This window comes from Carlito syrichta, unplaced genomic scaffold (genome assembly GCF_000164805.1).
Source record: "Carlito syrichta isolate Samal-C Ts95f unplaced genomic scaffold, Tarsius_syrichta-2.0.1 Scaffold106255, whole genome shotgun sequence".
Taxonomy (NCBI): Eukaryota; Metazoa; Chordata; class Mammalia; order Primates; family Tarsiidae; genus Carlito; species Carlito syrichta.
This window is the reverse complement of record NW_007050351.1, coordinates 105237-126844: the sequence shown is the minus strand read 5'-3', so window position 1 is coordinate 126844 and position 21608 is coordinate 105237. Positions and strand designations below refer to the sequence as shown.

The following is a 21608-nucleotide window of genomic DNA, read 5'->3' as shown; positions in this document are numbered from 1 at the left end:
GGAGCAGTGGGAGCTGGACGAGGAGGGTATCCGCCGCCTGGGGGCGCTGACCCTGGAGCAGCCCGGTAGGGCCCTGGGTTGGGGGAACTCACAGTCGGAAGCTGGGGAGAGAAAACTGGGGTGGAGGCAGGGGAACCGAGATAGAGGCGGGGAAACAAGGAGGAGCAGTGCCTGAGGCTAAGGAGGGAAGGGTACATTGAGGCAGAAGAGTTACACTGAGGTGGAGAAGGAGGAACTGAAATAACAGGAGGGTCTGGTGCAGAGAGAGGGCAAGGAATTGAGGCAGAGGAGGGACTGTGGAGTAGAGAAGGAGAAACAAGATTAACAGGCGTCCCTGCGGCAGGTGACAGAACTGGACAGAGTAAAGAAGTCTGAACTGGTGGAAGGAAACTGAGCCCCAAGGGAGGCGTTGTGGGAGAAGGGAAGTGCTGAGAAGGGCAATGGTGTTGGAAGGCGCTGCTGAGTAGGCTAAAAGTCGTTAATTTGGGCAGTTTCTGAAACTTCCTCCTCAGCAGGGCTTTCCCTAGTCGGGGTGGAATGGAAAAGGACGCGTCTTTTTCAGCCCTTTCCGTCGTCCTGCCTCCACTTCGAGAACTTACCATTTCTTTGATCCATCAGGATGTGTAGCTTCTTTTTAAGAAAGACTCAGAAGGGGCCTGATGTGAAAGGTATATAGCAACTATCCTTCAAGCCGCTTGGGTTAGTGCCCCAGCCCTGACTTCACACTAGGTAAAACTGACGGAGCGATTGCTGACCCTACATTTGACCTGGGGTCTGGACTCATAGCTTGCTCTCTGAGTGTCCAAGGAGTAAAAAAACTGGAAAAATTACCAGCATTCCTAATTCAGCCTTTACTTTCCCTATTACTACATCATTATTGCCAGGCCCTGTGATAAATACTTTGCCTGAATTATTTAATCCTCATACCGAGCCTATAAGGCACATGCTGCTGTTGTTCCCATTTTACAGATTAGTAAAATTAGGTTTAGACCCTTGCCCAAGGTTATACAGCTAATAAAGTGATTCTGCCAGGGTGTATTAATCCAGGACTCTGAGTCCAGAGTTTGTGCTCTAAGCATGACAAAAAGTTGCCTGCCTTGTTTCCACTACTTTTCATTTGTGAGCTATTAAATAACTTGGGTTTATTTATGTGTAGTTTTATTTAACATTTATATATTATTTTAATATTATCAAAATTAGTGCATACTAATAAACATTATATGGGTGAATAAAGACAGTACTATTCATTCCTTCCTTTTGGAAACCCTCCCACAGATAACCAAAGATACTACTTTGGTGTGTAAGTAGATTGATGTAGGTAATTTAGGTATATTTTTTCCTTTTCCAAACTATTTTGAACTACCCTATTTTACAAGTCAGCTAGGAAAACATTTATTGGTTTGATACACTTCTAGGACTTCTTTGTCTTTTTGTTTCAAGTACTGATTCGGTTTTGATCAGTGGCTGGGAGCACATACTCCTTCCATTCTTCAGCTAGAACAATGTAGCAGATATTTTTCTCTTTGGTTTTTTTTCTGGCATTTGAATAACAAAATTAATTGTGCTTATTCTGAAAATTCATACAACATAGAAGTGTGTAGAGTAAAATAATGGCTGGGCATGGTGGCTCACGCCAGTAATCCTAACACTTTGGAGGGCCTAGGCAAGAGAATTGAGTTTGAGACTAGCCTGGGCAACATAGTGAGTCTTCATCACTACAAAAAATAAAAAACTTAGCAAGATGTGATTGTGTGTGCCTGTAGACCCAACTATTCTGGAGGCTGAGGAGGAAGGATCACCTGAACCCTGGAGGTCAAGACTGCAGTCGCCGTGATCGTGCCACTGCACTCTAGCCTGGGCGACAGATTGAGACTCTGACTGGAAAAATTAAATGAAGTAAAATAACATTTTTCTTTCTCCTTTCTTCCATCCTTTTCTGTTGCTTATACAAACAAATATATACAGGTACCTTAAAAAATAACATGTTATTTGACAATTTGCTTTTTTCACTTACCAATAAAACCAGGATATTTTTCAATTAAATGAACATGCTGGTATATGCATTATAAAATTCTTCTGTAAGAAATCACAATGATCACCTTTGGTGAGAAAGTTTGTTTTGTTTTGGTTTTTTTGAGTTGTAGTCTCACTCTGTCTCCCAGACTGGAGTGCAGTGGCACACTCACGGCCACCACAGCCTCAACCTGCTAGGCTCAGGCGATCCTTCCACCTCAGCCTTCCAAGTAACTAGAACTATTGGTGCTTGCTACCATGCCCAGCTAATTTTTTTTTTTTTTTTTTAATTGTAGAGACGAGGTCTCACCAAGTTGCCCAGGCTGGTCTCGAACCCCTGGGTTCAGGAAATCCTCTTACCTTGGCCTCCCAAAGTGCTGGGATTACAGGTTTCAGCCACTCTGCCCAGCCAGTGAGAGAAATTTTTACTTTTATTCTGTACTTCTCTGTACTGTTGGTATTTTGTGACCATGTAGTAGGCATTACTATTTTTGAAGTATAAAGGGATAATCTTGGTGCAATTATGGACCTTTTTTGTTTGTTTTCTTTGTTTTATTTCTTTTGATTAAAAAATTGCAATAAATGCTTACATTGTCCTTCATCATGTGGAAAAATTTTAACTTAAGGTAGTGAAGTTTATTCTTCCTTATGATTTGTGCTTTTTATGTCTTATTTATGAACTCTTTCACTATGTTGATGTAATAGACACCTGAATTTAAAAAGTTTTTTTATTATAAAGATGTGGGGTACAATTCAGGGTTAGGTATACAAACACTGATCATGCAGGTACCCCTGTTGATGAAGTATGCCCCTCCCTTCTCTAGCAGTTTCCCTCAACTGCCAATTAAATTTTTTTCTTAAAAATCTGCAATTTTGGCTGAGGTGAGTGGATTGCCTGAGCCCGAGGGTTCGAGACCCGCCTGGGTAGCGAGACCTCATCTCTACAATAAATCAAAAAATCAGCCGGGCGTGGTAGCGCATGCCTGTAATTCCAGCTACTCGGAAGGCTGAGGTGGAAGGATCGCCGGAGCCCAGCAGGTCAAGGCTGCGGTGGCCGGGAGCGGCCACTGCACTCCAGTCTGGGCGACAGAGTGAGACTCCAACTCAAAAAAAAAAAAATCTGCAATTTTGTTTTTCACATTAAGTCTACTCTAGCTGGAGTTTATTTTTATACATGTTGTGTGATATGGATATAACTGTCTTTTTTAATATGATAACCAGTTTCCCCAGAATGTGGTTCTTGATAACTGGTAAAGTCAATGCCCTTTCTCTCTTTACCTCCCCTTCCTCCTTCTTCAAAATTATCAGAGAGTGCCGGTCTCGGTGGCTCAGCCTGTAATCCCGCGCCTTGGGAGGCTGAGGTGAGTGGATTGCCTGAGCCCGTGGGTTCGAGACCCACCTGGGCAACTTGGTGAGACCTCATCTCTACAATAAAAATCAAAAAATTAGCCGGGTGCGGTAGCGCGTGCCTGTAGTTCCAGCTACTTGGAAGGCTGAGGCGGAAGGATTACCAGCAATCCTCACCAGCAGGTCGAGGCTGCGGTAACCAGGAGTGGCCACTGCACTCTAGTCTGGGTGACAGAGTGAGACTCCAACTCAAAAAAAAAATTATTAGTAATTATTAGTAAAAATTATTATTAATGTATCAAAAGAGTAATTGTCAACTGTGCCCTTTACGCCCACCTAATAATTTAGAATTAGCTTGTCATTTCCATTAAAGCATTTTAAAGCAGGGATGTAATTTGGTTTAATATTCCTGTAGAAAATGACTCTCACTCATCAAAAGCCTGTTACAGTGATCCAGGTAAGAGATAATGAATGATGGCTTGGACTAAGAGGATGAAAGTGGAGATAAAAACAAGTGGACAGAGTCAAGTGTAATGTAGGGAAAGAAGGAGGAGGATTTACAAAAAAGATTGGATGTGGGAAATGGGGAGAAGGAACAAGACTACACTTAGTCTTGGTGTAAGGTATTGCTGAGTAGATAGTGGTACTGTTTATTGAGAGAGAGTGTGTGTAGACTATGAGCAAAACAGCTTTGGGGAAGGGGAGTTAAGAGATCTGTTTTGGGCATGTTAAGTTTAAAATGCCTTTAAACATCCAAGTGTGAGGTACTTAGCAGGTAGTTGGATATATGAATCTGGATTTCAGAGGCAAGGTCAGGATTTGAGATGTAAGTTTTGGAGACTTGAGCAATAGGTGGTATGTAAAGCCATGGGCCTGGATGAACTCACCTAAGGAGAGAATGTGGATGGAGAAGAGAAGAAAACTCAATACTGAAGCTTGGAATATTTCAATGTTTAGAGGTTGAGTAGAGGAGGAGGGATGTGATATCTTGGATTTTGAGAAAGGGTAGTGTATCAAGAGAGTAATGGTCAGCTGTGCCAAATGCTATTGACAGGCTAAGCAAGTTAAGTGCAGAGAAGCATCTGTTAGATTTGGCCACATGGAACTCACTAGTGACCTTGACAAGGGGAGTTTTGGTAGAGTGGGTAGGAACAAAACCACATTGGAGTGGGGTGAAAAAGGGAATGATATTTGAGGAAGAAGAGGTAGTGAAGGTAAGAACTTTTGCTGAAAAATTTGGCTATGAAGGAGAATACAGAAGTGGAATGGTAGCTGAAAGGTATGATATGCAGTCAAGAACAGTGGTACTAGGCTAGGTATAGTGGCATATGCCTGTAATCCCAGCACTTTGGGAGACCGAGGTGAGAGGATAACTTTAGCCCAGGAGTTCAAGACTAGCCTAAGCAACATAGTGAGACCTCGTCTCTACCAAAAAAAAAAAAAAAAAATAGCCAGGTGTGGTGGTGCACACCTGTAGTCCCAGCTACTCAGGAGGCTGAGGCAGAAGGATTGTCTGAGCCCAGGAGGTCGAGGCTGCAGTGAGCTGTGATCATGCTACTGCACTTCAACCTGGGTGATAGAGCAAGATCCCAACTCAAAAACAAAACAAAAAAGAACAGCTACACTAGAATAGTATATACTAGAGCATGTTTGTGTGAGATAATTATTCTGTAGAGAGAGAAAAGATGTAAACTTTTTTGGTTGTTAAAATAATCAGTTTTACTATATGGGTTATCTAACAATTGCACAGCGAAAAGTAACTCTTGAACCACCCCTTATCCCATAGGCCCAGTTTCCCTTCCTAGCAGCAATTACTGTTACCAATATCTTGGATAGCTTTCCAGAATTATTCTCTACATATACAAGTATATATCACTTATTTTATAATTGTTTATTATGGCAGTTTTCAAATAGATACAAGCGTAAGTATAACAGAATAATGAACTCCCATCACCCTCCCTCAACAGTTATCATTAGTTCATGGCCAAGCATCTTTTTTATGCAAAATTCAATGAAATTTTATTGTATTTTATTTTTGATATTAAAAATTTTTTTTCTCTTTTAATTTTTTTATTTTAAAGATGCTACAATTCAGGGTTAGGTATACAAATGTTCATTATGCAGATACCCTTGTTGATGAGGTGTGCCCCCCCTCCTGCAGATTCCCACTACTGCCAATCCTGCCTCCCCATCCCTCTGGCAGTTTCCCACTACTGCCAATCCTTTTCTTACAGTATTATGCTAATTTTTCAAGGTCCGCTTATGAGTGAGAACATGTGATACTCAGTTATTTGTTTCTGTGATATATACACCACTCAGTATTATACAGACTCTAAGTCCATCCAGGTTGCTGTGAAGTTCATTTTTTATGGCTGCATAACATTCCATCGTGTATATGTACCACATTTTAAAAAATCCAGTCCTCTTTTGATGGGCAGCACAGTGGTTCCATGTTCTTGCTTCTGTGAACAATGCTGCAATAAACATACGTGTGCAGGTATCTTTTTCATAGAGTGATTTGAATTCTTCCAGGAATATTCCCAGTAGGGGGATTGCTGGGTCATAAGGAAGGTCAATTTTTAAGTCTTTTCAGAATCGACACACTGTTTTCCACAGAGGCTGTACTAGTTTACACTTGCACCAGTGTAGAAGTGTTCCCTTTTGGCCAAGCATCTCTTATATTTATTTTACCTATCCTCCATCCACCTCCAACCCCCTACACTGATTATTTTGAATCATATCCCAGGTATAGGATTTCTTCCATATTTCAATATATATCTTCAAAAGATAAGAATGTTTTAAAAATAATCACATATGAGCCGGGCTCAGTGGCTCAGCCTGTAATCCCGCACTTTGGGAGGCTGAGGTGAGTGGATTGCCTGAGCCCGCGGGTTCGAGACCTGCCTGGGCAACTTGGCGAGACCTCATCTCTACAATAAATCAAAAATTAGCCAGGCGTGGTAGCGCATGCCTGTAGTTCCAGCTACTCGGAAGGCTGAGGCGGAAGGATTGCTGGAGCCCAGCAGGTCGAGGCTGTGGTGGGTGGGAGTGGCCACTGCACTCCAGTCTGGGCGACAGAGTGAGACTCCAACTTAAATAAATAAATAAATAAATAAAATAATTACCTATGCAACCCCAAAATATTTAATAATAATTTTTTAATATTATCAAATATCCAACCAGTGTTCTTCCCCAATTGTCTCATATGTGTGTGTGTATATGTAGATATATACATATATATATTTTTTTTTTTTTGAGACAGGGTCTCATTATGTTGCCCAGGCTGGCGTGCAGTGGTACAATCATGGTTCACTGCAGCCTCAACTTTCTAGACTCAAGCAGTTCTCCCACCTCAGCCACCTAAGTAGCTGGGCCTACAGACATGCACCACCATGCCTAGCTAAGTTTAAATATTTTTTTTGTAGAGACAGAATCTTAATGTGTTAACCAGTCTGATCTCAAACTTCTGGACTAAAGCAGTCCTCCCATCTCAGCCTCCCAAAGTGCTGGGATTATAAGGATGTGCCATTGCACCAGGCCTAAAATTTTTCTTTTTCTTTTTAAAATCAGGATTCATATAAGGTCTGTATATTGCAATTGGTGGATATATGTCTCAAAGCATATTTGATCTATAGATTCCCCCTTCTTTCCCCCTATCTTTTCAATTGTTTTTTAATAAACTGAGTAATTTATCCTGAAGAGTTAACTACAGTCTGGATTTTGCCTCATTGTATTCCTAAGATGTTTAACATTTCCCCCTGTTCCCTTTATTTCCTATGTATTGGTAATTAGATGAGCCTTAATAAGATTCAGGTTTAATTTTCTTACAATACTATTTCTTGGTAATGGCGTATACTTATGTTAGGAAGTATTTAATACCTAATGTTCTTTCTTTTTGTGATATCTGCTACTGAATATGATTGCCTATGTACATTCATTAGGGATTGCAAAATGGTAACTGTCTAATTTCTGTCTTTCATTCTTTTTCATTAACTGTAATACTTCTGTAAAGAGAAATTTCCTCACATTAACTGTTTGGTTATCCTGAGGTACACTTTGTGTAGGAAAGGCAGGATAAAAGCTTGATTTTTTTCACTTTATTTACCAGTTTTCAGAATAATGAGCTGTTTTTTCTTTGTTTTTTGAGTTGGAGTCTCACTCTGTCACCCAGGCTGGAGTGCAGTGGCACGCTCACGGCCAATCCAGCATTGATCTGCTGGGCTCCAACAATCCTCCCGCCTCAGCCGAAACTACAGGTGTGCGCTAATTTTTTATTTATTGTAGAGATTAGGTCTTACCAAGTTTCCCGGGCTGGTCTTGAATCTGTAGGCTCAGGCAATCCACTCGCCTTGGCCTCCCAAAGTGCTGGGATTATACTCTGAGCCACCAAGCCCGGCCATGAGTTGTTTTCATAGCATACTCCAGAGGTGACTGATGAGGACTGTTTTGCTTTCTCGGTATCATTATATACTCATCAATTTAAACATACATCTTAGTTCGTTTACTGTTGCCATAACAATACTACAGACTAGGTCATTTATAGAAAACAGAAGTTTGTATGGCTTATGGTTCTGGAGGCTGGGAAATCTAAGACCATGGTGCCAACATCTGATGAGGGTCGTTCCATGGTAGGAGGGCGGAAGATGTGTGTACACACAATAGAGAAAGAGAGAGGGAGGAAGAGATAAAGGGGACTAAGCTTACACTTTTGTAACATATCATATTGACTCATAAATTGTAACAAGTGTACCACAATAATGCAAGATGTTGATAATAGGGAAGGTGAAGGAAAGGTGCAATGGGGGAAGGGTATATGGGAACTCTGTACTTTAGGTTCAATTTCTCTGTAAACCTAAAGCTGCTTTAAAAAAATAAAGTTAGACCAGACATGGTGGCTCATGCCTGTAATCCAGCACTTTGGGGGGCTGAGGCAGGAGGATGCTTGAGGGCAGGACTGTACACTCTATGGGTTTTGACAAGTGTATAATGTCATGTGTCTACCATTATAACTAACTAACTGCTGAGATAAACTAACACTCCCACAATAGATACATTAATCTACTCATGACCTAATTACTTCTTAAAGGCCCCACATCCCAATACCATTATATTGAAAATTAAAAAATTTGTTTTATCTGTTTTTGTTTTTAGAGACAAGGTCTCACTCAGTTGCCCAGGCTAGAGTGCAGTGGCACGAGCATGGCTCACTACAAACTTGAACTCCTGGGCTCAGGTAAGCCTGCAGCCTCAATCTCCCAAGTAGCTGGGACTACAGGCATGCCCCACTCTGCCTGGCTAAGTTTTATACACTTTTTATAGAAACAGGATCTGGCTGTGAAGCACAGGCTGGTCTTGAACTCCTGCCCTCAAGCATCCTCCTGCCTCAGCCTCCCAAAGTACTGGATTACAGGCATGAGCCACCATGTCTGGTCTAACTTTATTTTTTTAAAGCAGCTTTAGGTTTACAGAGAAATTGAACATAAAGTACAGAGTTCCCATATACCCTTCCCCCATTGCACCTTTCCTTCACCTTCCCTATTATCAACATCTTGCATTATTGTGGTACACTTGCTGCAATTTATGAGTCAATATGATATATTATTTACTAAAATCTAGTTTATATTAAGGCTCACTCTTTGTGTTATATAGTTCTATGGGTTTTGACAAGTGTATAATGTCATGTGTCCACCATTATAATATCAAACAAAATAGTTTCACTGCTTCGAAAATCCCCTAGACCCCATCCTTCATCTCTTCCTCACATCGAAACCTCTAACAACTATTGATCTTCTTATTGTTACCCTTTTTCATAATGTCATATGGTTGAAATCATACACTATGTAACCTTTGCAGATTGACTTCTTTCACTTAGTAATATGTACTTAAAGCTCCTCCATTTTTTTCCATTGCTTGATAGATCATTTATTTATAAATGTATTCAAATAGTATTCCATTCTTGGACATACCATAGTTTGTTTATCCATTTACCTACTGAAGGACATCTTGTTTGCTTCAGGTTTGGCAATTATGAATAAAGCTGCTGCATTCAAGTGCAGGGTTTTATGTGGACATAAAGTTTCAACTCAGTCGAGTAAATACCAAGAGATTTACTAGATCATATTTGTTTAGCTTTGTAAGAAGCTGCCTAGCTGGGTGCACTGCTAGTGGTACCTGCTAGCGGTACACACCTGTAATTCCAGTTACTTGGGAAGCTGAGGCAGGAGTATCTCTTGATCCCAAGAGCCCGAAGTCAGTCTGGGCAACATAGTGAGACCCTGTCTCAAAATAAAACAAAATTTATTTTTTAAAAAAGAAGAAACTGTCACACTGTCTTCTAAGGTAACCATACTAATTTTTGCATTCCCACCAGCAATGAATGAGAGGTCCTGTTATCCATATCCTCACCAACATTTGGCATTGTCAAAGTTTTGGATTTTGACCTTTCTAATAACTGTGTAGTGGTATCTTATTATTTTAATTTGTACTTTCTTAATGACATGGTGTTGAATGCTTTTTCCTATATGTGCTTGCCATCTATCTGTTCAGTTCTTTCTTTTTTTTTTAGACAGGTCAACAGGTCTCGCTATGTTGCGTGATGTTGGTATCCAGGACATACAAATAACTGTTAAACTTAATGATAAGAAAACAAACAACCCAATTAAAATATGGAAAAAAGAAAAGCTGGGGATGATGATATGTGCCTGTAGTCCCAGCTACTCAGCAGGATGAGATGGGAGTATCAGTTGAGCCCAGGAGTTTGAGACCAGCTTTGGTAACATAGCAAGAACTATATGAAAAAAAAATCTGACCTCACATAGAAATGTAGTTGGAAAACAGAGGAGTATTTTAATAGTCTTTCAGAGAATTGTAGATATTCTTAATACGACATGAAAATTGGACAATTAGTAATTTTGTTTTGTTTTTGTTTTTGTTTTTTGTTTTTTGAGTTAAGTGTCTCACTCTGTCGCCCAGACTGGAGTGTAGTGGCTGCTCCCGGCCACCGCAGCCTCGACCTGATAGGCTCCAGTGAACCCTCCGCCTCAGCCTTCCAAGTAGCCGGAATTACAGGCATGCGCTACCACACCCAGCTGATTTTTTGATTTATTGTAGAGATGAAGTCTCGCTGCCCAGGCAGGTCTTGAACCCGCGGGCTCAGGCAATCCACTCACCTCAGCGTCCCAAAGACACAGGATTACAGGCTGAGCCACCGAGCCCAGCTTGTAATTTTTTTAAACATATTTTTTATTTTAAAATTGTGGGGTACAGTTAAGGGTTAAGTATACAAATATGCATCGTTCAGGCACCCTTGTTGATAAGGGGTGTCTCCCCACAATTAGTAATTTCTTAAAGTTTAATTGTGTGTGGAATCTGAAATCATATTAATGAATTTTTTGTCCTCTGTTATATTAAAATCCATCAGTGACTGGGCTTGGTGGCTCAGCCTGTAATCCTAGCACTTTGAGAGGGTGAGGTAAATGGATTGCTTGAGCCTGCAGGTTCGAGACCAGCCCGGGCAACGTGGCAACTCCTCATCTCTACAATAAATAAAAAATTAGCCAGGCGTGGTAGTGCATGCCTGTAGTTCTGGCTACTTGGAAAGCTGAGGCAGAAGGATCGCCAGAGCCCAGCAGGTAGATGCTGGGGTAACCATGAGTGTGCCACTGCTGTCCAGCCTGGGCGATGGAGAGAGACTCCAACTCAGAAAATAAAAATCCATTACTGTATATTGCATTTGAATGGATCTTTTACTTATGTATGATTTTGTAGCATCATGCATTGATCATTTGAAAAATATTGACTCTCGGCCGGGCGCAGTGACTCAAGCCTGTAATCCCAGCACTTTGGGAGGCTACGGTGAGAGGATTGCCTGAGCCCAGGGGTTCGAAACCAGCCTAAGCAATATGGTGAGATCTAGACTCTACAATAAATTTAAAAATTAGCTGAGTGTGGTAGCACACACCTGTAGTTCCAGCTACTTGGAAGGCTGAAGCAGAAGGATCACCTGAGCCCAGCAGATTGAGGCTGCATTGGCTCACGCCATGAGCGTGCCACTGCACTCCAGCCTGGGTTACAGAGTGAGACTTCAACTCAAAAAAATAAAGAAAAAAAAGAAAAAGAAAAATATTGACTCTCTAAATTATGTAGATGTTACAAATGTTGATAAATATATGATGTTAAAAATCATTCATTAATATCATCAATGTCATCTGAAAGATCTTTAATTGTTGGGAAGCTTCAGGTTCATGGTGGCAGGTACAAGTTTTTCAAAATTCTAATTTCTGTTCTGAGACTGAAATATTATAATTGATAACAATTGCTACCAGTTGTTTTCCTAAAGTGACAGGCTCATTTTGTTTATTTTCAAAAAAAGGTCTGCCAGATATTCAAGTCTCAATAACTCTGACTTTTTTTTTTTTTCTCCAAGAAAAAACAGTAGCTAGTACAGCTCACAACTCAATCACAGAAGTGCTTTCCCTCTAGGTATCACCATCCTTCAGTATGCAGAAATACTTTTTGCATATTTTCCACTCAGTCACACAATATAAGAAAGGTGTACTCAAAGGTCAAAATGGTCAATTGTTGCTGCTTTATCAAGGGCACTCAAGTGAAACTGGCTTTTAAGGAGCACGGATAACAAACACAATGATTACTAGCAAACCTTGACACCACTGTCTTTATTCATCCTTAAGGTGCCAGTAGTTTTTACTCTTTGCACTATAATGTAAATGTTAACACAACTTAAAAAGGCAATTAATGTCTTTATATTAGCATGAAAATACTTTTTAAAAAATAGTTTTAACTTTGTGGACCCCTGTACATGTCGTGGTCAAGGGATGACAACACTTTGAGAACTGCTGCATTCCATGATATCCTCTAGCTTGTTATGAAATATTGTTACAGTTTTCATTTGTTTTGTGGATGTGTGTTTCTGGAGTGTTTTCATTTTTAGAGGTGTTAGTCTCTTTTTTTCTTATAGTAACCTCCCATAAGATCTGACTGTAATTCTTTACTGTGGCTCTTTTAAGTGCAGTCAGTTTAGCTATGCTTTTAGGTAGGAAAGGAGCGGGAATAGCTTTTCCAGTTTCAAGGTTTTGGAGCTCCCTCTTCTGTTGTGTTCACAAAGTACTACAAAACAGGGCCTCATGATTCGTGAAATCTGTCATCTCTGCCTACCTCCCCAACCTGTATCTTCCTTTGACCCTATTGTCCTTGCTCAAATCAATGTAGTTTCTACTCCCGCTTATTTATTCTTGGTATGGGTCTTGTCTTGAAAGAGGTCTTTGGTTTATGACTTATAGAGTTTATGGGACCCAGACTGCTCTAGCACCTTAATTATTTCTTTTTTTTTTTTGAGTTGGTGTCTCACTCTGTCACCCAGGCTAGAGTGCAGTGGCACACTCTTGGCCACCACTTCCTTGACCTGCTGGGCTCAGGTGATCCTTCTGCCTCAGCCTTCCAAGTAGCTGAAACTACAGGCACACGCCACCACACCTAGTTAACTTTTTGGTTTATTTTAGAGATGAGGTCTCACCAAGTTGTCCAGACTGATCTCGAACCCCTGGGCTCAGGCAATCCTCTTGCCTTGGCCTCCCAAAGTGCTGGGATTACAGGCTTGAGCCTCCATGCCCAGCTCACCTTAATTATTTCAGCACAGTCCCCTGATGCTCATCTGCAAATTGGATTCTGCAGAACTCACTTCCTGTTTTGGTTGCTATTCTGTTTGGCCTACCACACTTGCCAGTGAGTTCTTACTGGAAATTTTGGGATTCTCCTCTTTTCAATGCTGTTAGAAGTCTAGTTGACTTCCCTCTTATACACACATACACACTCTTTAAAAAACCGTTATACATGCAAAATATAATAATTATTCCTTAATTAGGAGTCTTGGAGATCTTTCCATATGAGCATCTATACATTTACCTCATTCTTTTTAATGACTGCATAACAGTAACACTTATGTAGTACTTACCATGTGCCAGGCACTGTTCTAGGTTTTATATATGTATGTTAATTTCATCCTTACAACATCTTATAAGTTAAATACTGTTACTACCCCCTTTGTACAGATAAGGAAACTGAGACACAGAGGAGTTAAGTGCCTTGTACAAGGTCACAGATCGAGTACATTGTCTAGGCTGTCTAGTTCTACTTTTCTACTGATGGACTTTTGACGGTTTTCTATTTCTTTATTTTTAAACTTTTTTTAAACTATCTTAAAACCTTTCTGAAATTGACATCCTTGTGCTACATTTTATATATCCTGGCAAAATTTTGTGAGTATTATCTATAGGCTAAATCCTAGCAGTGGGGTTGTTGAATTTATTCTGAAATTTTGTTTTGAGAACTTTTGAAAACTTTTACGACATCCTTGAGGGTAACTAGAAAAACCTAAGGACTCTATAAAACTAAGATTTGGTGTCACTGTATTGGACTATGTTACTGCTTTTAAAAAGAAGGTCTTACCTTTTACCCTTAGATGCAGGAACTTTCACAGTTTCGGGATATGGGAGGAAGGAAGGCCTATTTTCATTGACTCTGCTGTTTATCCAAGCAGAGGTCATAATATATCTACTGATGATCTCTTTTCAGAACTGGTGGAGTCTCTTTCATTGCAGGGATCTTATGCTGGAAAAATCCATTCCATTGGTGATGCTTTCAGAAATTTTAAAAATCTCCGATCCTTAGATTTATCAAGGAATTTGATCACTAGCTTAAAGGTAAGTTCTATATTCTATGGCCAGCCAGGTCAGCCCAATTTATTTTTTTGATGGATAATGTCAACCTGGAGAATATAGGATCTTCCTTTTAGATGCTTCCCAACTATATTTTATTATTTGCTATAAAATTCCTTCAACTTTGTTCTATATTTTAAATTATTAGTTATAAAATATTGGGAGAGGCTGGATGTGGTTGATTTGGGAGGCTGAGGTGGGCGAATTACTTGAGGCTGGGAGTTTGAGACTGGCCTAGGCAGTATAGTGAGACCTCATCTCTACAAAAAATTAGCCGGGTAGTGGCACACACCTGTAGTCCCAGCTACTCAGGAGGCTGAGGCAGGAGGATTGCTTGAGCCCAAGAGATAGAAGCTGTGGTCAGCCAAGATTGCCCTACTGTACTCCAGCCTGGGCAACAGAGTGAAACCCATCTCAAAAAAATAAAAATAAAAGATTAGGGAAATTTCTTATATTCAGGGAAAGTGATATTCAACTATCACTGCCTCGAGCAAGTCTCTCTACTCAGAGTCTCACTCTATTGCCCAGGCTGAGTTGTAGTGGCATAATCATGACTCACCGTAGCCTCGACCTCCTGGGTTCAGGCAATCCTTCTGCCTCAGTCTCCTAAGTATTTGGGGCTATAAGTTCATACCACCATGCCTGGCTAATTTTTTTGTAGAGACGAGGTCTTGCTATGTTGCCTAGGTTGGTCTCGAACTCCTAGGCTCAAGCAGTCCTCCTACCTTGGCCTCCCAAAGTGCTGGGATTACAAGGCATGAGCTACCACACCTGGCCAGTATAAATTTTAATGTGTGTAAAAAAATTATGAGAAGCACTTGTAATAGTACAGTTTCTAAGTCCCTACTCCAAGAGTAGGTATAGGGTGGGCTCAGGACATTCCCAAGGGATGGTGGTTCACAGAGTACACATGGAGAAACACTGGCCTATGTTGTTACTGTGGGTTTTTTCCTAGGAGGAGGAGGACAGGGTAGTCTTAGGGAAAAGAACAATTTTCAGGTCATGGGATGGTGGAGCAGACGACAGTACAAGAAAGCAGAAGGGAGCAAGCTGGAGCAGAGGGCATACAGATTGGCAAACACACAAAAGAGTTCTACAAACATAAGTGTGCACACACAGAGATGGAAGGATGCTTCTTCCACACGTTCCCATTTTGTCCCAGCTATGTACCTGTCTTGGCAAAACCTTTCTCTGCAAGACTGAAGGGAACCAAAACGCATAAAAAATATCCAGGATTAGTTAACAATCTTAAGGCTCAACAACTTAATCCAGATCCAATCCTTTAGTGAAGTGCCCTAAAAGAGGAAACCCAAGGAAGATCAAACTTCCATTGAAGACTATAAAAGCAGTGACTCAAAGTACATTAGGTCTTTAGACTATGTTTTAGCAGCCATTTATATTTGATCCACCAGTGTCAAATAGTATTAGCTCAGAGCTGCTTAGGTTTTCTTTTTTCATATGTGTATCTGTTTGCTTGTTCTTTTACACGTTAAAAAATTAAGTGACTACTGCTACAATTTGTTTTTATACTCCCTTTCTTTCCACTTCTATACACTAGGTGAAAAACATATGAAGATTAATCAAATTAACATGTGTAATCAAATAGAACATATATAATACTCCTGGTACAGTACTTGGCATACAGAAAGCACTCAGTAAATGTTAGTTTTCTATATTTTTGGCATCTATGATTTATCTGCATATATCCATCTTTAATAGCTCTGAATCACTTTGCTCAATTTTCCCAGGGAGAAAATATTTTGTGATTATTTCTAGTATAACTTTGGGGAATACATGAATTTGTGCCAACTGGGAAAAGTGAGAGGATAGAAACCATTTCCTTGATTTTTTTTTTTTTTTTGAGTTGGAGTCTCACTCTGTCGCTCAGACTGGAGTGCACTGGCCGCTCCCGGCCACCGCAACCTCGATCTGCTGGGCTCTGGCGATCCTTCCGCCTCAGCCTTCTGAGTAGCCGGAACTACAGGTGCACGCTACCACACTCGGCTGATTTTTTTATTTATTGTAGAGATGAGGTCTCGCCAAGTTGCCCAGGCGGGTCTCGAACCCACAGGCTCAGGCAATCCACTCACCTCAGCCTCCCAAGGCACGGGATTACAGGCTGAGCCACCGAGCCCAGCTCATTTCCTTGATTTTTACACTGAGAGACATTAAAAAGCTGCTTGTGCTGGGGAATTAGACATATTAAAGACAATCCTAAATGTTGTACTGTGTTGAACGTGAGGCCAAAGGCACTGATAACTTTTTTTTTTTTTTTTGAGTTGGAGTCTTACTCTGTCACCCAAACTGGAGTGCAGTGGCATACTCCTGGCCACTGCAGTCTCATCTTGCTGGGCTCCAGTGATCCTTCCGCCTCAGCCTTCCAAGTAGCCGGAACTACAGGTGCATGCTACCACACCTGGCTGATTTTTTATTTACTGTACAGACGAGATCTCGCCAGGTTGCTGAGGTGGGTCTCGAACCCGTGGCCTCAGGCAATCCACTTGCCTCGGTTTTTCAAAGTGCTGGGATTACAGGCTGAGCCACCGAGCCCGGTTCTATTTTTAACCACTGACCCATTAACAACATAGAAGTTAATAGAATTGGAAAAAAAAAGACAGAAAGAAATGCATCAAAGTATAAACAGAGTATAAAACATTCAAGAATGTTTTGTATCTGTTTTTGAGCTTTCCGTAATTTTAAATGAGTGGAGAAGAGAATAATTTTAAATGAGAGGAGAATAAAAGCATTATTTTAAAAATATGTAATGGGTCAGGCATGATAGATCACACCTGTAATCCCAGCACTTTGGGAGGCCAAGGTGGGAGGATTGCTTGAGTCCAGGAGTTCAAGATCAGCCTAGGCAACATAGCAAGACCTCATCTCTACAAAGAAAATTTAAAAATTAGCCATGTTTGGTGGCATGCTCCTGTCGTCCCAACTATTCAGGAGGCTGAGGTAGAAGGATCGCCTGCGCCCAGGAGATTGAGGCTGTGGTGAGCTGAGATTGTGCCACTGTACTCCAGCCTGGGTGACAGAATAAGACCCCCAACTCAAAACATAAAATAAAATACATAATGGAAAATAATTTAGCCTTTCTGGAATAACAATGATGGTTCCTTTTATGGCATACATTTTTATTACTAAAAATGTGATTATGTTTTGAAATTGTCTTGAAATGTTAACTTGCAAAAACAGCTAACTAGCTAAAGACATGAAAATTAAATAAATAGCAGGTTTCAGCAGAGGAGGAAAATTGTGGCTTTTCCTCTCAAGTTTCCCAATCCTGATTGTACTGTTACCAGTTAAGTAGAGGGGTAGGGTTGCTAAAGCCACAGAAAGAGAACTGAACTAGGGAGAACATTTCTTCCAAGAAGAACTGACTGACTGGATAGGGAGCCTACATGGTGGCAGGAATTTTGTAGAGGGAAACAAGGACAAAAGGGTCCTCAACTGGTCCAGGAGGGAGGATGTGGAGATAGCATTGCTTCCCCCCACCTCAATAGTCCTTTAATAATATAGATGAGGCACTGAGATATAAAGACACAACACACATACAAAAGTTTTTTTTCTAAACCATCCCCTTTTCCCCAGAACGAGCTCCTTTGCTTACCTCCCTTCCTTTTGTAACTTGAGGTACTTATGGTGTCTGGGAGTAGTTGGGGCAGGGATGAGAGCTACTAAAGTGGCTTGGCCAGGCTACCCCAGGGAAGGATAGGATTGGACTGGGAGAATGACTGGGGATTCAACAGAAGTAGATAATTGGCTGCAGATACTTGAATGTCAGGTTTTGTAAAGGATAAAATGTATTATATATGTGAATTATTTAATATATAGACTACCTGGTGCCTGTGCGCTGGAGTAGTCTTATTTTCAGGCTACTAAATGGGAATTCCAACCTGCCTTTTTCATGAGCGACATGAGTAACATGTTTAAGGGTAAAAAGTGATAGATAAATTTCCACCTTTATTTGTAGGATTCCTAGTCCTTAACACCATGCAGTTTCATCAAATGATATTTTCCTTGCAGGGTATCCAGTATTTATGTTCACTCCAAGACTTGAATTTATATTATAACAACATTCCTTCATTGGTGGAGGTGTCCCGTCTACAGCCTTTACCCTTCCTCAAAGAACTCGATTTGAGACTCAATCCTGTTGTAAGGAAAGATACAGACTATAGACTCTTTGCTGTATACACACTACAAACTCTGGAGAAGCTGGGTGAGACCCTCCGCCTGTATTCCTTTCCCCAGAATCTTACTTTAAATCAGCTGCCTCTTAACCTCTTGGATGTTGGCCCAGAGTGTGCACTGGCAGGATATATTTGTTTATTAGTCAATATTTATGTAACTCTGTTGTGTTGGCAGGATGTATGACGAGTCCCTTTATTGTTTATTGAATGACAATCTATGATTTTATCAGTTACTTCCAGCTTTAGTTTTCTTCAGTTGATGGTTTCACCACCACTTCCTCCTTAACACAGAATTTCCAGGTTGAGAATTATTTTTCCAGGTGCCCCAACTTTGCAACTGTATTAGCAATAGAAAACTAATATAACAGTTCTTTGGGGCATAGCTGGCAAGGAACAAAAAATAGTCCTTTAAATTAACTGGCCTGTATTTCCTTATAATTTTACTGAGTGTACATTTCTTATTGATACAAAATTTCACTGGGAAAGTCACTGTAGGAAAACCAAGTAAAGTCAAAAAAATGGCATGACTTTCAGCTCTAACATCAGGCCACTGGGTAGTTAGCCATCTAAGTTCTCCTTTCCTGAAGTAGTTGTGCCTGTGAAGCAATTGTTGCTATGGCTCCCTGTAGTCTCCCTGAGTTACTGCTTGCTCCAGTGACAACATAATAGCATTATTTTGTGACCTGTCTCTAACAACATGAAGATGAAACTGGTCTTTAGTTTTTCCTCTATGAATATGGTTTTCTGACCCACTACTTGTTACTCCAAAAAAAAGAAACATGCTCAGACCACGGTTTTTGCCTCCAGATGACCGAACTGTACGTGACAATGAGAGAAAAGCTGCGAAGCTGCATTTTAGTCAGTTGGGCAACAGTGAAAATTTTCTTTTAGAGGTGGAAAAAAGGTAAGAAGATTTCTTTTCTTTTTTTTTTTTTTAAGATGTGGGGTATAAACAGGATTAGGTGTACAAGTGGGCATCATACAGGTAAAGTTTGGGCCTCCCTTTGGTCTCCATTTTGCCTGGTTTGAGATCAGGTACCCAAGAAGATTCTTTACAAAAAGTTTAGGGCTGAGCCACCAGGCTCAGTGGCTCAGCTGTAATCCCAGCACTGTGGGAGGGCGAGGCGTGTGGATTACCTGAACCTGCGAGTTCGAGACCAGCCCTGGTAACTTGGCAAGACATCATCTCTACAATAAATCAAAAATTAGCTAGGTGTGGTAGCACACGCCTATAGTTCCAGTTACCTGGAAGGCTGAGGCAGAAGGATCGCCGGAGCCCAGCAGGTCAATGCTGGGGTGGACCATGTGGTTCAGCCTGGGCGACAGAGTGAGACTTCAACTCAAAAAGTTTTTAGTTTGGTTTTGACCATAGGTCATAGCGAATTCCTGCTTAACTTTATTCATTTTCCAGCAAAAATCTCCTACAAATTATACAAATCCTCAAATTAGGAATAAAAATGTCTAGTCAGCATACTGAGATTTATCTGGGATGAGAATCTGGCCTTCAGTGGGTACATTCCTGTTTTCTTGAACTATTAGCTCTACTTTGGATATAATTGATGTAAATTCTTTAAAGTTGTTATTCATAGGTTATAGATAGAGATACCATGAGATTACTTATCCCTAAAAACACTTACCAGCCCTTTCTTGGAAGAGTTATCAATCAGTTCATGGTCTTTTCATATTGAGTTAAGAGGGTTATATTACAATTATATTATTTTAATATATTGCCTAGTCTGTTCTTGAACTCCTGAGCAAGATTGTTAGAGAAAATTTGCTGAAAGAAGAGAAAAGAAGCATTACCCTGCAAAACAAAATGTAATCTTGGATCTCCATCTGAATGGTAGATTTTTCCATTTCCTGTTACTAAAATCCTATCAAAGGAAGGTACTGTTATTTTAAAGTAGCTTTATTAATTTTAAAAAATAAATAGAAGTCCTTTACAATTTAAATAATATAGAAAAGTACACTGAAAAAAGTCAAAATCACCTCATATTCTGCAACTGAGAGTTAACTATTAATAATGTTTTGTGTACAACCTTCCAGACATTCCTATACTATAGGCACATATAAGTGTATCTTTAGTGTTTTTTTCTTTTTGGTGACAAAAGTAATACGTGCATATTGTTAAGAATTTGGAAAGTACAGAAGAAAACACAAGGAATAAAATAAGTAACTCATAATCCTACCACTCAGAAAGAGGCACTAATTATAGTAAATATACTTTTAGTCTTAGGTATGTGTGTGTGTTTTTCATATATATAAATATGTGTGCATATATATATTTATGTATAAATATTTATCTTACAGTAATTTGTTTCCTATACATAGTTTTGTTTTTGTTTTTTTAAGTTGGAGTCTCTGTCGCTCAGCCTGGAGTACAATGGCATGATCACAGCTCACTGCAGCCTCAACCTAGTTCAGGCAGTCCTTCCACCTCAGTCTCTCAAGTAGCTGGGACTACAGGCTTGTGCCACCATATCTGGCTAATTTTTTGATTTTTTGTAGAGAGGAAGTCTTGCTGAATTGCTTAGACTGGTCTTGAACTCCTGGGCTCAAACAATCCTCCCACCTTGGCCTCCCAAAATTCTAAGATTAGAGGTGTGAGCTACCTATGCCTAGTCCTATGCATCCTTTTTTTTTTTTTTTTTTTTTTTTTAATGAGACAGAGTCTTGCTGTGCTCCTAGGCTGGTCTTGAACTATTGGGCGCAAGCAATTCTCACCTCAGTCTCCTGAGTCTCTGGGATTACAGGTATATGCCACCACCTGGCTCACCATTTTAAAATTTTCTTTCTTTTTTTTTGAGTAGGAGTCTCACTCTGTCACCCAGGCTGGATTGCAGTGGCACACTCACGGCCACTCCAGCATTAACCTGCTGGGCTCCAGCGATCCTTCCTCCTCAGCCTTCCAAGTAGCCAGAACTACAGATGCACACTACCACGCCCAGCTAATTTTTTATTTATTGTAGAGATGAACGAGGTCTTGCCAAGTTTCCCAGGCTGGTCTTGAACTCTCAGGCTCAGACATTCCATTCGCCTCAGCCTCACAAAGTGCTGGGATTATAAGCTGAGTCACCAAGCCCAGCCGGCTCACCATTTTATTTATTTTTAACTAATTTTTTTTAAAGATAGGGTCTCACTGTGTTGCCCATGTTGGTCTTGAACTCCTGGCCTCAAGGGATTCTCTCATCTCAGCCTCCTGAGTAGCTGGAATTACAGGCAAGTGCCACTGCGCCTGGCTTTGCCATTTTTAACTTAACAAGAAATCATTAGCCGGGCTCAGTGGCTCAGCCTGTAATCCCGCGCCTTTGGGAGGCTGAGGTGA

The 21608-nt window shown here is 40.5% G+C and overlaps 2 protein-coding genes across 2 annotated transcripts in view; one reads left to right on the top strand and one right to left on the bottom strand.

Annotated features, from left to right (window-relative positions):
• The window catches only part of KCTD19 (potassium channel tetramerization domain containing 19), a 49001-nt gene extending 28223 nt beyond the window's left edge, over positions 1-20778 (bottom strand). Inside the window, exons 1-4 of the mRNA XM_008066699.2 lie at positions 20721-20778; positions 14659-14690; positions 6602-6679; positions 2543-2553 (exon numbers count right to left, since the gene is read on the bottom strand). The gene's annotated coding sequence lies outside the window, so the exon portion shown is untranslated. The remainder of the gene's footprint in view (positions 1-2542; positions 2554-6601; positions 6680-14658; positions 14691-20720) is intronic.
• LRRC36 (leucine rich repeat containing 36) overlaps positions 18956-21608 on the top strand; it is a 49236-nt gene continuing 46583 nt past the window's right edge. The window contains exon 1 of the mRNA XM_008066668.2: positions 18956-19187. Coding sequence (XP_008064859.1) covers positions 19063-19187 — 125 coding nt within the window. The 5' untranslated portion in view covers positions 18956-19062. The remainder of the gene's footprint in view (positions 19188-21608) is intronic.